The sequence below is a fragment of the Oryctolagus cuniculus genome, chromosome 5 (genome assembly GCF_051225735.1).
Source record: "Oryctolagus cuniculus isolate XC-2025 breed Fujian yellow rabbit chromosome 5, ASM5122573v1, whole genome shotgun sequence".
Lineage (NCBI taxonomy): Eukaryota > Metazoa > Chordata > Mammalia > Lagomorpha > Leporidae > Oryctolagus > Oryctolagus cuniculus.
Genome location: NC_142871.1, coordinates 131284177 through 131299729, shown reverse-complemented (window position 1 = coordinate 131299729; position 15553 = coordinate 131284177). Strand labels below are relative to the sequence as shown.

General features: G+C 42.3%; 2 protein-coding genes across 4 annotated transcripts in view; both read right to left on the bottom strand.

The window, feature by feature from the left end:
• Positions 1–15553, bottom strand: part of BTBD9 (BTB domain containing 9) — a 449433-nt gene that overhangs the window by 123561 nt on the left and 310319 nt on the right. For all 3 annotated transcript variants that reach the window (XM_008262867.5, XM_017345091.4, XM_089333970.1), the window contains one exon: positions 3073–3262. In XM_008262867.5, the coding sequence (XP_008261089.1) occupies positions 3073–3262 (190 nt within the window). The remainder of the gene's footprint in view (positions 1–3072; positions 3263–15553) is intronic.
• On the bottom strand, positions 9655–10002 carry LOC108177423 (large ribosomal subunit protein eL39). Its single transcript, XM_089333980.1, has one exon. The coding sequence runs from the start codon at positions 9955–9957 to the stop codon at positions 9802–9804; it is 156 nt and encodes a 51-aa protein (XP_089190106.1). The 5' UTR covers positions 9958–10002; the 3' UTR covers positions 9655–9801.

Here is a 15553-nt window from a genome sequence, read left to right as displayed (position 1 = left end):
TTAAACATCTTAATCTGAACTTTTTCCTGAAGGCAAACTGCAGCCCAGATCCTCTCTGGGATGGATATGGCTGCCTCAGATGTGGGACAGTTGTGGGTAAGGCAAGGGAGGGCCAGACGGAAGCTTGGGAGATCAGGTAGATATGAGGTGCAAGTACGGTAAAGGAAGTGAATTGGAGAAGACAGGAAGGATCTGTGAGACGTTTAGGAGGCAGTACTGATAGGTCTTTAGGACAGCTGGCTGGGGGAGTGAAGGAGGGGAAGGAATTAAGACACCTATGTTTTGGGCTCAGGTAAGTGATAGATGGGTGGTACTACTGATGAGATGGCTTGATGGAAGATGACTTGAGCAGGAAAAGGGAAGATAATGCAACTCCATTTTTAAAAATTATTTTATTTTTAAAATTTAACTTCTTTGAGACAGCACAGAGAAGGTACTCCCATCTACTGGTTCACTCCCCAAATGCCCTCAATAGCTAGGGCTGGGCCAGGCTGAAGCCAGGAGTCAGGAACTCCTTGGGTTCCCATGTAGGTGGCAGGGAATCAGTTACTTGGTCCTTCACTGTTGCCTTCCAGGATCTGCATTGGCAGGAAGCTGGAATAGGAGCCAGAGCCAGGCAGTCCAACGTGGGATCTTAACTGCTGGGCTAAATATCCACTCCCAGATGTTCAGACAGCCTGGTTTGAGGTACACTGTTAGATGGTAGTAGTGGTGGGGAGGGGACATGGGGTATCATGTAAGTGAATAGAATACAGAGAATGTTACAAGGGAGTGGGCAGAGCTACTCGGCTGCCTGTTTACTTCAATCTTCATTGGCTAGAAGACTGGTCTTCAAATTAGAGATGGCAGAACAAACATAATAAAGAGAAAATTGAAGTCTCAAATAGGTGAAGTGAAAGAAAGAGAGTATCTAGTCAATTTAAATGATTTCAAGTCTCCTGGCTCAGATAAGTTACACCCTAAGCCTGCTGAAAGAAATTGCAGATGTAATGTCAGACACACGACTGATAATGTTCAAGAAATGGTAGACACTATAAGGAGTACCAGAAGACGAAAGGACAACTGTTTTCCAGACTTTTAAAGTGAGGAGGAATATACTGTAATGGGAAGTACATAGATAAGTTTCTCGTCATCTATAAGAGTCCTAGAATAGTTTATTGAATAGAAGGTTTGTGAGTACTCTGGTTAATGCGTGCAGCTGAGAAAAAGGAGAGGAGAATTGTTTGCTGTTTGACTGCAGTTTATCCATATGGTAGCTTGTCTAGATGATAAGTTTGACCGGTCTCTTCTCCCTTCCTAGGCACAAAATAAGTTCTCTGGCTTCAAGTAGGATATCAAGGCTTCTCTATCCATGATTTGTTGCCTATGGTACTCAGTCTGCAATATGGTCTTCTATGAAAAGAGGTTGACAAGTTAAATGAAGAAACCCATAGTCTGAATTCCCCCAAGAAATCCAGCATCAACTCTTCAGGGTACCCTGGGGAACAGGCAAATAGTAATAGCCTCTGTAGTTTACAGCTTAAACATCAATAAACCTTTGCCTGTTGGAATCCTATTACTTTATTCTTTGTGCTACTTCTCTCTATATACATATTGACTTTAAAATGAGAATAGGAGGGGCTGGCTTTGTGGTGCAGTGGGTGAAGCCTGCAATGCTGGTAGCCATTGAGCCTTGGTTTGAGCCTGGGCTGCTCCACTTCTGATCCAGCTCCCTGGAAATATGTCTGGGAAAGCAGCAGAAGATGGCCTGAGTGCCTGGGCCCTTGCTACTCACATGGGAAACCCAGACAGAGTTCCAGGTTTCTGGCCCAGCTCTACCTCCTGCAGTCTTTGAAGGATGAACCAGCGGACAGAAGATCTTCTTTTCTGTCTCCTTTCTCTAACTCTGTCTTTCAAATAAATGAATGATTTTTTTTTTTTTTAAACGAGAACTGGAAACAAAACATGGTGTAGACAATGGCGAAAAGGTGGTCCTGCCCTGCCCTGCCCACACATCTCAGCCCAGGAAGGCTAAGATATATCTCTCTCTGCCTGCTCTCCCCTGCCCCACCGCCCCTCACTTTATACTAGCTATTCAGAAGTCTTCTCAGAACATAGAAGAAAAGGCTAGGGGCCAGTGTGTTGGGGCACAGTTGGTTAAGCAGCTGCCAGCAGTGCTGGAATCCCATATGGGTACCAGTTTGAGTCCCAGCTGCTCCAGTTCTTATCCCACTCCCTGCTAATGTGCCTGGGAAAGCAGTGGAAGATGACCCAAGTCCTTGGGCTCCTGCAACCACATGAGAGATCTAGAAGAAGCTCCTGGCTTCGGTATGGCCCAGCCCTGGCTGTAGTGGCCATCTGGGGAGTTAACCAGCAGATAAAAGATCTCTCTCTCTCCCTCTCCCTCTCCCTCTCTCTCTCTCTGCCTTTCAAATAAATAAATGAATCTTTAAGAAAAAAAAAAAAGAACATGGAAGAGAAGGCAGCTGCCAGCCTACTTAAGACCCAGATGGTGCTCCTGAACTAAAAGTATTTGCTCTGGGCAATGTCATCAGTCTTACATTTAAAAATTACATAAATCAAGCAAAGTTAAAGTTCTACTCTTAAAATAAGAAGGAAGAATGACAAAAACCCAGACATAAGGATCATTAAGATCTTTTAGATGTTTCAGATCTAATTAGTTCATGTGTAAGTCATTTATTAAAGTTGAAAATTATTTTTCATTCTACATAATCTCTCTTTGGCTTTATCCTGTAAGTTTGTAACCAATACAACTAAGATGTGAGAAAGCAAGCCATGCCCAGGGAGAGCATCTATCTCTTCTCTCCATGCAGCTAATAGATAACTATAGAAATGATCCCTGAAAGTATAGTTTTTCTACATGCATTACATTTTGGTACATCTACCTACCAGAAATTCCAAATAAGTATCTGGTATCTCATTCTCTCTCTATTTCCACTCCTAACCCCCTTGCATATTTAGAGCAAATAAAAAGTTGCTTCACTGACATTATCTGGATCCTAATTTTACCAGCTGCAATTTGCATTTGTATCTTCCATTTGACAACTAATGAATGAAAAGGAATCTTCTTACCTTATTGACCCAATCATGTACGGCTGTGCCAGCTGAACCACAATTGCACCACTTCCCAGCTGGTGACATGTGTAACCAGAATCCCAATCATAATTTTTAGTGTCCCCATTCAGCAAGGCATTTCTGCTCCGACTGACTCCTTCAATCACACTGGCACAATCAGCAATGGTAGCAACATTCTCCATGGGAACTGGGAATCAAAACACACAATTTGGCATCAGGATAAGAGAAGCCAAATATATCCCGATAGTATGCTCAAAACAAAATTAATTAATTGCCATCTCAAATTGACAATAAAATGTAAAGGAAATTAGATACGAATGCAATTTCCATGCCAAAATGATGCTGCTTTAAAAAGCTGAACCTAAGGACAAACCAAATCGTATGTAGCAATTAACCCTAAAGTATCTTATTACAAAGAAACATTGTAGTCCATAGTATACAGAATGGATAACCACATTATGTAATAAACTTATCATGAGAAACTGCACAGCAATGAAGATTAAGGAGTTATAGCTATATAAGAACAGGATGATCTCAAAAAGAAAATGTTGGGTGAAAAAAGCAAAGCGCAGAGTCCAAACTAAGAAATATTTTATTTAGGTAAACCTACATAAATATGAAACTAAAAAGTTAAACCAAGGAATTACTACACAAAATTAAGGACAATTCACTTGGAAGGAGGACGCTGAAATCATGGAGGAACCTCATCAAGGATTCCAAACATTAACTGATTTCATTTATAAGAAATACTGGCCTTGCTCTGTTTCTCAAGCTAGGTGATATATACACAGGCATTCATTTTATTAGTGTTCTCTAAGCTGTATTTACGCTATCAGCTCTTATGAAAATTTGTTTAAAGAAAAATGATACATTTTCCCCAAAAACTTTAGAATTTGTAAAGCAGGAAAGTGACCCAGTACATGGCTCCAATTCCTTTTCAGAACATGTTGTTGTCCTCAGCCATGTTCCATTTCCTTTATTTATTTAGTTACTATTCTGTGTAATGCAATACACTTGCCCTTCTCTTTTTTCATGAACTTCAGTATCCTGAAAAACCAGACTGTTTAGATTGAGTCTCTCAATATGTTCAAGTTTCTGCTCATTGCTAAAAGTCAAGAGTGTCCACAAAATGATGGCTGCCCAATATGGTGTAGACCCTTTAAACACATAGAAGAGAATGATAAAAGGTAGTGCCCTTTTAAGTATCCAGTAAACTTTTGTGTACATTTCAACCATTCAACCAAAATCTACAATTTTCTCTAGACCTCTGAGTTTTTAATAAAAATCTACAATTAACCCTAGCTACTTACATTCAAGATTTTACAGCTTACTTAGATAATTTTTAAAGGTATTGTGGGGAAAAAAAGGATAACTTTTCATTAGATATCTAATGCGTCTACACTTCCCAGTATAACATTACACTCTTTGAGAAGAAAAGATGTAAGCAGTTCTACTACCATGCTGAAATATTTCCAATTTCGCAATCCGGAGTAAGCAATCTTAATGCGTATACTCTGAGTAGTGCACTCATTTTGACTTGGCCATTCCTGCACTTAGTCTCTCAGCTCGCATCCTTTCCCTAACTGCTCTGCTCTCTGGCAGATGAGGAAAGCCACCTACAAATAAGGATGGGGGAGGGAGAGGGATAAAAGGAGAGGGAGGGTGGTTTTCTGGCAGTGACTCCTTGACTATTAAGTTTAACTCCAAAGCTATTACAAAAACACTGGTGAAATTGTTTGAACGGAGAGATTCCTTGAACAGAGAAGGGGCTCAGAGAGAGACTCCCTATGACATTGGAATGAAACAGGTAAGGAGTACACAATGGTACTTTAAAAAGTTCATAGAAAAATGCAATTAAAAGTCTATTATGGTGCAAAAATTTTGAAAATCATACAGCTTTTATAATATACTTTTTGTGACCCCTCAGATCTGCATAGATTTTAAAAAATAATTGTCTTTTACCACTATTTCCCATGAATTTTTGAAGTGCCCTTGTATTTACAGGGTAAGTCACAGTGCTTTTGCCTCATGGAAAAAGGGCAGTTATATGCTCAGGAAATTGAGCTGGGATCTAAGATAACAGGTAGGTAGGTAGGTTGTGCTGCATAACAGACAGTCCCCCATCTTAACCATGGTTTGACACAGCACACATTTATTTTCCACTCATCCTCCGTGTTCAATGACAGCAGATGGCCCGATTCATTGTGTCACTCAGGACAAAATTGTGTCAGTGACAAAGGCTTCCTATTCACACATGCTTCCTCCATCACAGCAGCAGTGGAATGACAGTAAGCTGGGCACTGGCGCTTAAAACTCTTCCCTAAAGTGACACACCTCACTGTGCTCACGTTTTATTGACCAAGGTAAGTTAGATGGCCTTCCCTAACTTCCAAGGGCACGGGGAAATGCAACCCCACTGTGCGCCCAGGAGAGAATGCCTGGGAGAAGATGTGGAGAGTTTGGTGAGCAATAGGAACATCTACCACAAACATTAAACCAGGATGAAGGAACATTCAACAGACAGTTGAATACTCTTTTATACTCTTAAACACGTTGCTCCACACCCTCATCAACTCTTCATAAAATCAGACAAATGAGTATGAAATGATATCTCAATGTGGTTTTAGTTTTTCTTTTTCTTTTTTTTTAAATTTATTTATTTGACAGATGGAGTGAGACAGTGAGAGAGAGAGAGACAGAGAGAAAGGTCTTCCTCCCTTGGTTCACCCCACAAATGGCTGCAACAGCCGGAGCTATGCTGATCCAAGGTCAGGAGCCAGGTACTTCTTCCTGGTCTCCCATGTAGGTGCAGGGGCCCAAGCACTTGGGCCATCCTCCACTGCCTTCCCGGGCCACAGCAGAGAGCTGGACTGGAAAAGGAGCAACCGGGACAGAATCCGGTGCCCATATGGGATGCTAGTGCTGCAGGCAGAGGATTAACCAAGTGAGCCATGGTGCTGGCCCCTAGTTTTTCATTTTTTTTTTTTTTTGGTAGCTGAAGTTGTACTTTTTTTCTCTTTTTTTCTGCTAGAATCATTTTAGAGCTCCCTTCTATAAATTGTGTCTTTATCTTTTACCTATTTTTCTTCTAATTGATTTATAGGATGCTACTCCTTTATAATCTGATTGCTGAATTGAAATACTTAATCTTTTCTAATTTGTGATTTTTCCTTTCTTATTTACTTGTCCATACAAATTCTACACCAAATTTATAAATATATTTTCATAAATTTTATTCTAGCCTGTTTCTTTAATCTATTTATAATTTATTTCTAATATACTGTGAAATACATATTTATAAGGATAGTCAATTTCTCCAGCATCATTTAATGAACAGTCCATCCTTCCTCCTACTAATTTATTTTAATCACATATAAGGTTTTCATATATTCCAGCAGAATTTTTCTTTCAAGATTTGTATCCTTTTCCCCGATTTGCCCAGCCTTATGCCTTTGCCAGGCTGTCCTCATTACTGTAATTTTATGGTAAATTTAGTATCTCATACATTTAGTACCTTCATCTCCTTTTTCTTTGAAATTGTCTTGGGGTTGGCACTGTGGAATAGAAGGTTAAGCTTCCACCTACAGGGCTGGCATCCCATATGGGCGCTGGTTTCAGTCCCAGCTGCTTCATTTCTGATCCAGCTCCCTGCTAATGTGCCTAGGAAGGTAGTAGAGGATGGCTCAAATCCTTGGGCCCCTGTACCCATGTGGGAGACCTGGAAGAAGCTCCTGGCTCCTGGCTTTGGTCTGGCCCAGCCCTGGCCATTTGGGGAGTGAACCAGCAAGTGAAGGATCTCTCTCTCTCTCTCTCTGCCTTTAAAATAAATAAATCCTTTTTAAAAATAGAAATTATCTTAAATTTTTCCAGTAGACCGGCATGGTTTTTTGTTTGTTTTTTAGTTTTTTTTTTCCCCTTAAGAGGTTAAAAAAAAAAAAAAACACAAAGACAAGAGAGCTTCCATCTGCTGGTTTATTCCCAAAATATCCATTACGGACAGGGTTGGGCTGGGACTGAAGCTGGGAAGTGGGAAGTCAATCCAGGTCTCCCATTGGGTGGCAGGAACCCAATTACTTGTGCCATCACTACTGCCTGATGGTGAGTTAGGCACAGATGAGAAGCATTTAATGATATAGGAAATGAAAGAATCAACAAAACCAAATGGCAGGAAGCTGGAGTCAGGAGCCAGTGCCAGGGACTGACCAAACCCAGGTACTCTGATGAGGGAAGTGGACATCTTAACCACCGGGCTAACTCCTGGCAGTACATTTCCACAGTATATTCTCTTTTTTATACCAAATATTGCTTATTTGCACTTTTTATTTTTGACCAGTCCTATAACGGTTTGTCTATTTTATTAGTGCTTTCAAATAACCAACATCTGGTTTTGTTGATTCTTTTATTTCCTCTATCACTAAATTTGTCTCATCTATTTTTTCCTTATTACTTGAAGTCAGTGCTTAACTCAATCTTTTTCTTTTCTAGTAAATGGCATTAAAGCTAATATTTTACTTCTAACTCGTTTCACCTTTACTTTCAAATTTTTGATACACTGTATAGGCGTTATTAAAAAAAGATTTATTTATTTTTAAGGCAGAGTGACAGAGAGATATTCTTTCATCCACTGGTTCATTCCCCAAATGCTTATAACAGCCAAGGCTGGGGCAGGCTGCAGCCAAGAGCCCAAAACTCCATCTGAGTCTACCACATGGATGGCAAGGATCCAAGTACCCAAAACATCATCCACTGCCCCCTAGCTGCATTAGCAGGAAGCTGGGACTTAAATGAGCATCCCTACATGGGATGCAGGCATTGCGAGCAGTGGCTTAACCTGCTGCATCACAATGAGAACTCATGTATAGTGTTCAGTACTGAGCAGATATTGTGTAGCATGTCCCTCAATTACGGCTTGTCTGATAAACATTTTAAAAGTTGGAGGGTGAACCAACGGCAAAAGGAAGACCTTTCTCTCTGTCTCTCTCTCTCACTGTCCACTCTGCCTGTCAAAAAATTAAAAAAAAAAAAAAAAAGAAAAAGAAAAAAGAAAGAGAAAGTTGATCAGTTCTAAATATTTCTAATTTTCATTAGAAATTTTTTCTTTGGCCCAAAACTATTCTGAAGAAAAATTTTTAACTTCCTATTAGTTACAGAGAGAGGTAAAGACAGAGACAGAGACAGAGAGAATGTGCCTTCCATCCGCTGGTTCATTCCCCAAATGGCCACAATGGCCAGAGCTGAGCTGATCCAAAGCCAGGAGCCAAGAGCTTCTTCCAGGTCTCCCACGTGGGTACAGGGGCCCAAGGACTTGGGCCATCTTCTGCTGCTTTCCCAGGTACATTAGCAGGGAGCTGGATTAGAAGAGGAGCAGCTGGGACTTGGACCAGCATCCATATGGGATGCTGGCACTGCAGGATGTTCTGCACCACAGAACTGATCCCTCCAAATTTTATAAAGGTTTTTTTTATTATGATCTTTATTTATTGTAATGTGGACCAAAAATGTGATTTGTATAATATCAACTTTACAGAAATTGAGATTTTCTTTGTGGTCCAGTGTGTGGCTAATCCTTATTAATATTTTATGTGTGCTTGCCGGCGCCGTGGCTCACTAGGCTAATCCTCCGCCTTGCGGCGCCAGCACACCAGGTTCTAGTCCCGGTCGGGGCGCCGGATTCTGTCCCGGTTGCCCCTCTTCCAGGCCAGCTCTCTGCTGTGGCCCGGGAGTGCAGTGGAGGATGGCCCAAGTGCTTGGGCCCTGCACCCCATGGGAGACCAGGAGAAGCACCTGGCTCCTGCCATCGGATCAGCGTTGTGCGCCGGCCGCAGCGCGCCGGCCGCGGCAGCCATTGGAGGGTGAACCAACGGCAAAGGAAGACCTTTCTCTCTCTCTCTCTCACTGTCCACTCTGCCTGTAAAAATATATATATATGTATATATATATTTTTTATGTGTGCTTGAAAAGAATGTTTATTGTCTAATTTGAGGGATGTATGGCTCTGTATATGTCTAGTACATAAAATCTGTTAATTGTGTTATTCAAATCACTTATATGCTTATTAATTATCAGGAGATGTTCATTAAAATCTTTTGCTATGGGGCCAGCATCGTGGCATATTGGGTTAAGCTGCTGCATGCAACACTGGCATCCCACATGGGTACTGGTTCGAATCCTGGCTGCTCCAATTCTGATCCAGCTACCTGCTAATGTACATGGGAAAGTGTTGGAAGATGGCCCAAATCTTTGGGCCCCTGAACTCATGTCGGAGTCATGGATGAAGCTCCTAGCTCTTGGCTTCAGCCTGGCCAGCCCTAGCCATTGCAGATATTTGGGAAGTGAATCAGTGGATGGAAGATTGATCAATCTCTCTCTCCTTCTCTCCCTTCTCTCTCTGTAACTCTTTCAAATAAAATAAACACATTTTTAAAAACTCTTGCTGTGACTGTCTGATTGTCCTTACGATTCTGTCCATTGTTCCTTTATATATTTTGAGACCATGGCATCTCATGTATGTCATTTTAGAATTATATTTTCCTGGTGGATTGAACCTTTCATTATTTTTTTTTCAAAAGGGATCACATATTTATTACTGAACCAGCCCACTGGTCACAGCCCTAATCAAACATGTCCAGCTGTCCAGATGATGGTGACATCTTCAGCTTGATGTGGTGATAGTGACGTTGTGACATTGAGACAGAAGAAATGAGCACGCCATTCAAGTGCAATTCCTTATAGACCCAGCTTGGTTCTTCTCCAATGTCTCCTCTTGGAGTTATACCTGATTTTATTACCAGTTTTCATCCGAATCCATTGCGGAATGGGGCAGTTTTGTTTTTGTTTTTTGGCCAGGAACCTCTTGATTCTGAAGGTCTTGTGAGAAGACATGGCGAGGAAGAATCAGGGACACCCACCACGATGGCGGAGGAAAAAAAACCCTTTCATTATTATATACTGTTGTTCTCTATCCCAAATGATGCCTCTGCCCTAAAGTCAACATTGTCTAATGTCAAAAAACAATAGCATGGGCCAGCGCAGTGGTTTACTTGGTTAATCCTCCACCTGCAATGCCGGCATCACATATGGGTGCTGGGTTCTAGTCCTGGTTGCTCCTCTTCCAGTCCAGCTCTCTGCTGTGGCCCAGGAAGGCAGTGGAGGATGGCCCAAGTGCTTGGGCCCCTGCACCCGCATGGGAGACCAGGAGGAAGCACCAGGCTCCTGGCTTCGGATCAGCGCAGCTCCAGCCATAGTGGCCACTTGGGGAGTGCACCACTGGAAGGAAGACCTTTCTCTCTGTCTCTCTCACTGTCTGTAACTCTACCTGTCAAATAAATAAAAAATAAAAAGAAAACAATAGCAGAGATAAAGGTAGGTCTTCCATCTGCTGGTTCACTCCCCAAATGGCTGCAACAGCAGAGGCTGGGCCACTATGAAGCTAGAAGCCAGGAGCTTCCTCTGGGTCTTTAACGTGGATGCAGGGGCCCAAGGACTTAGGTCTTCTCTGCTTTCCCAGGCCAAAGCACAGAGCCAGATCCGAAGTGGAGCAGTCAGGACTTGAACTGGTGCCCATATGGAATGCTGGCACTGCAGGTGGCAGCTTTACTCACTACGCCACAGCACTGGCCTCTGCTCCATTTCTTTTCTTTTTTAAGATTTATTTATTTACTTGAAAGTCAGAGTTAGTTACACAGAGATAGGAGATACAGAGAGAGAGAGAGAGAGAGAGAGAGAGAGAAGGTTCTTCCATCCGCTGGTTCACTCCCCAATTGTCCGCAATGCCCATAGCTGGGCCGATCCGAAGTCAGGAGCCAGGAGCTCCTTCCAGGTCTCCCACGTGGATGCAGGGGCCCAAGCACTTGGGTCATCTTCTACTGCTTTCCCAGGCCACAGCAGAGAACTGGATCAGAAGTGGAACAGCCAGGACTTGAAACAGCGCCCATATGGGATACCGGCACTGCAGGCGGCAGCTTTACCCACTAAGCCACAGCGCCGGCCCCCCTGCTCCATTTCTGGTCCAGCACCCTGCTAACGGCCTGGGAAAAGCAGAAGATGGCCAAATAGTTTGGGCCCCTGCCACCCACGTGGGAGACCCAGATGAAGTTCCTGGTTCCTGGCTTCAGCTTGGCTGAGTGCTGGCTGTTGCAGCTGTCTGGGAAGTGAACCAGCAGACAGAAGATCTCTTTCTCTCTCTCTGTAACTCTTTCCAGGTCTTCCATGTGAGTGGCAGGGGTCCAGATACTTGAGCCATCTTCTGCTGCTTTTCCAGGTCATCAGCAGGGAGCTGGATGGGAAGTGGAGCAGCCAGGACATGAACTGGTGCCCATATAGAATGCCAGCATCACAGGCTGTGGCCTTACCTACTATGCCACAACACCAGCCCCTATTTATGCTCTTTTACAGCACTTTCAATTGCTTTTTTTTTTTTTTTTTTTTTTTTTTTTTTTTTTTTTTTTTAGTTCACACAGTTTAACAGTGTTCCTATGGAAAGTAGAAAGATGGCAAGATTTTCCAAGGATAAACCTGTTAGAAGTATTTTGATTGCTGAAAGCCCCTGCAGACAACCAGGTCTTACTGGTTGCCTTTGTTGACTCTTCCTGAGTTTGTCAATTTCCACCTGGGCTATATCTTACAGCTTCACAATTTATCCCTTGATAATCTGATTCGACCGGCACAGAGCATCAGAGACTATCACAAATCATTACTGATATGGTTTCAATCTCTTTGGGAAACAAGGCTGGCATAAACACTCAGAATTCCTTTTCTACAGACACATTTATAAAGGGTTATTAAAGAAGATTATTTCAGACTGAAATTTTCTCTAGGCAAAAATGCTCTAGTAATATCATCCTCTGACCCTCTGGAATCTCGAAGTAGTCTAATATATAAGTTACATTAAAGAGTTTTGCCTTCTAAACAAGGAATCCTGTGTCTGTATGCTGGAGAACAGCATACCAGGGTTTCTTCTTTTATTTCAGCATAACTATCCATTAATGTTCAGTACTTAAAGGGAGCCCAACACAGACCAGACACAAATAGACACCTAAGATACACACAAGAGGGACCACTCAAGTGAAATCTGCCCCTAATCCAAATTTTCTTTTGAGAAACAGCTCTTGCTAGAACTCTAACTAGGAACTAGATAACAGGTACATCCTAAAAAGATTACCAGCTTTCTTAATTCTCACTCCTACATTAATGACATAATGATCAACGATGCCAACAAGTGGAAAGAAGAAGACTGGGACCTGGGCACAAACCCAGGGGATGATGGCCTTCTGTAACCCGCCAAGATGAAACCATCATTACTGCAGGTTCCAAGTTTTCTTTTCAAAAATATATATTTGCAAGGTAGAGCTACAAGGAGACAGACAGACAAAAAGAGAGATCTTCCATCCACTGGTTTTACTCCCTAGATAGGCCAGAGCTGGGCCTATCTGAAGCCAGGAGCCAGAAGCTTCATCTGAGTCTCCCACATGGGTGGCAGTGGCCCAAGCGCTTGAGTCATCTTCCACTACTTTCCAGGTGCATTAGCAGAGAGCTGGATAGGAAGTGGAGTAGCCAGGACTCGAACCATGCCCATGTAGGACGCCAGCATTGCAGGCAGCAGCTTTATCTGCTACGCCACAGCACCAGCCCCTGTTCCAATTCTTAATATTCAAATCAGTATTTCAATCTAATCTCGCTTAACAACCAAAGACTCGGAGTGTGAGTTTCATAAGTGCAGGAATTCCCTTTTTTCACTGCTACAGCTCACTTACAAAAAGGCAGTGTGCAGCACGCAGTAGGTGTGCAGTAAATGTTTGCTGAATAGGAGCTGGAGAACAATGCCTACGTAAGGTTGTAGCACTTAACCTTGCTTACTGTAGTTCCTCACCAAAAGCTAAGAAAATCTGAAACTTACTGAATAAAGCAGAAGAAAAAATTGCTTTCTCTTAGAAAAATAAAGTATGATCAATCTCTGGGTCTTGACCTAAACATGAAAAAGAAAACAAATATGCCCATGGCAGAAGAGTTGCTATATAAGCATTACACATACCCTCCACTCAACTTCTGCCCTAAAAGTTCGTCCCACATACAGAAAGTTGTTACTCGTGGTAGACAAAATAATTTTTGAGGAGAAACCATTTTCAGAGCAAAATGGAGAGGAAGGATGTAGGGAGCGATGCGGCTCTGAGGAATGCCTGAGGACTCTTACACTTGAGGGGACAGCTCTCTGCACGAGTGCTGAGAGGAGTCTAAACGTCACCACTAGGCTCACCAGCTTGTACTGGCCACTTCCTCCATTTCAGCAGAAATAATTCTGTCGTTAATTCTTTCTAGAAACACAACCTCAGCCCACCTTACTGGCCTGCCTAATAATCACTCAAAGGTTGGAATGAGGTCTGTGCTCTTTCTTTTTCATTGGGAAAAAGCAGAGAATGATGCTGATGGCAACACACAGAAGGCGTCACACTGTTTCCCTGCCCAGAGGGACCGGCCACTCCCCATTTTGAATGTTCATCAGTCTTTCATATGCATCTGAAAAATGTATTAAAAACACCATCTGGATGGGGCTCAGCTTTGTGCTGTGTTTCTTTCTTCCAGTTTCGTCCCTTGTCCCACTGGAATTTCTGCCCCAATTTGTGTCACTTTGTTTACAAAACCATCCAGCCTAAATGCCGCATCTTGCGTCTGTCTCTTTCTGGTTTTCCTCTGCCACCCTTCAGCTCTGCCTACCTATTACACTAGCCTGAGCCAGGAGCAAACGGCAAAGGGGAACTGCCTGAGCAGAAATTACTTTTCCCCTCCATGCACACAGCAATTCTGTTCAGACAAATTTAATTTGCTGCTTCTGAATGCAAAAGTTGCATGTTAACAAAGTGTATACATTCTGCAAGTGCATGAATACCGGAATGACTCAGACTGTGGGGAACTGCAGAAAAAGTGATCTGAAAACAATTTTACTGCTCTCCATTCTTATATAGCACCAGGGGTGGCCAACAGCCTGCCAGTAAATTTCATTCAGGAGTAATAAATTTTTTAAAAGGCAGTATTACTTCACTAGGACATGACCTGAGGGCCACCTGTACCAGCTATATTTAAAGATAAGACTGACATGTTATTTAACCGTCTCCAGAGATCACCTTTGAGAAGTGGGGACCAAAAACCCCACTGGAAGCAGGTTTTCGAAAATGAAATAACATTTAGCTCTTACAAAGGACTGGTATCTTCAAAAACTGCTGGTGTTGGGTTTTATTCAATGGTTCCCTGGCTGTTTTCATTACAAAATTGTTTTCTAATAGCAGTGGTTCATACAGAAAACACATGCTTAATAGTCTCAGAGTAGATTCTTCTCCATTGCCTTGACTGTCACAGATACAAATATTTCCTCTTCCAAAAGATAATCAAGGCTATTAGCTTATGGTCACACCTAGATATCCCCCCACCAGATGTAGTTCTTTTTGAGAGGGGGGCATCCCAGCAGCCTGAGCAACTGTTACTGATCAGGCAAACTTCCAGCTCAACTACAACAGAACCTTCTGTCAAGTTATGCTGAAGGAAAAATACCCACAGCTGTTATGTCTTAACAGCTGTAAAACAACAATAGCTAATTAGAGAACAAACCCATCTTGAAAACTATCAAAAAGCTGCAAAAATGTATTCCACAACACAGGCACTTAGTCACATTAATTCCTAGTTTTATCTATCAGGTTAAGAAAAATCACTTTCCGATCATCTATTATATCATATCACGAAGCCAAAACCCATTGATTTTAAGACAGGTCTTCAAAATGTTCATAAAAAATGTTTATTACAAAAAACCTGCATGGGTTTGAAACTTCTTTTGCATCAAAATAAACTTATCATTTAATCCCATTTCCCACAAACTTTCTGAAGTACCCTTATCTATAGCACACAATTTTTTAACTGTTCTTGCTCTGAAGTTCCCCTCAGCTCCCTCTGTGAGCAGCTCTGTCCAGGACCAAGTGCAGAGGATTCAGTCCTGGCCACCTCTCTGCGCCTGGGAGGTCACTGGCAGAAAACAGGCCAGGTATTTTGAACACTAGCACCCTCTTTCCCTGAACCTCTTTCTTTGCTTTTCGTTTATTTTAATTAGTATTCATCTCAAAGACAGCCCAAATCGCACCACATCCTAAAATGGCAAGGGCTTTGGCCATCATGCTGGACTCCATTTTGGCCACTGACAAAGGACAGAATACTTTTCTAATCCCTCCAATAAATGAAAATTTTATGAAGCAATAGCTCTGAACATTTCTATGCTTTCTTAAAGATGAGAAATCAGAGGGCATCTTCTCCAGGGGTAGAAGGAGGTAAGTTAGGGACCATGGATCCTGTACATTAGTACGAGTTCACCAGGATCAGTGAATTCCCACCTCACCCCCCCCCCCCACTGTGCCCTTAGAAGGAAAGTACATTCCTGGACTAACTGTATTGTTTACTCTCTCATGTATAGTTTGACAATCCTATAGTTTACATGTCGGAG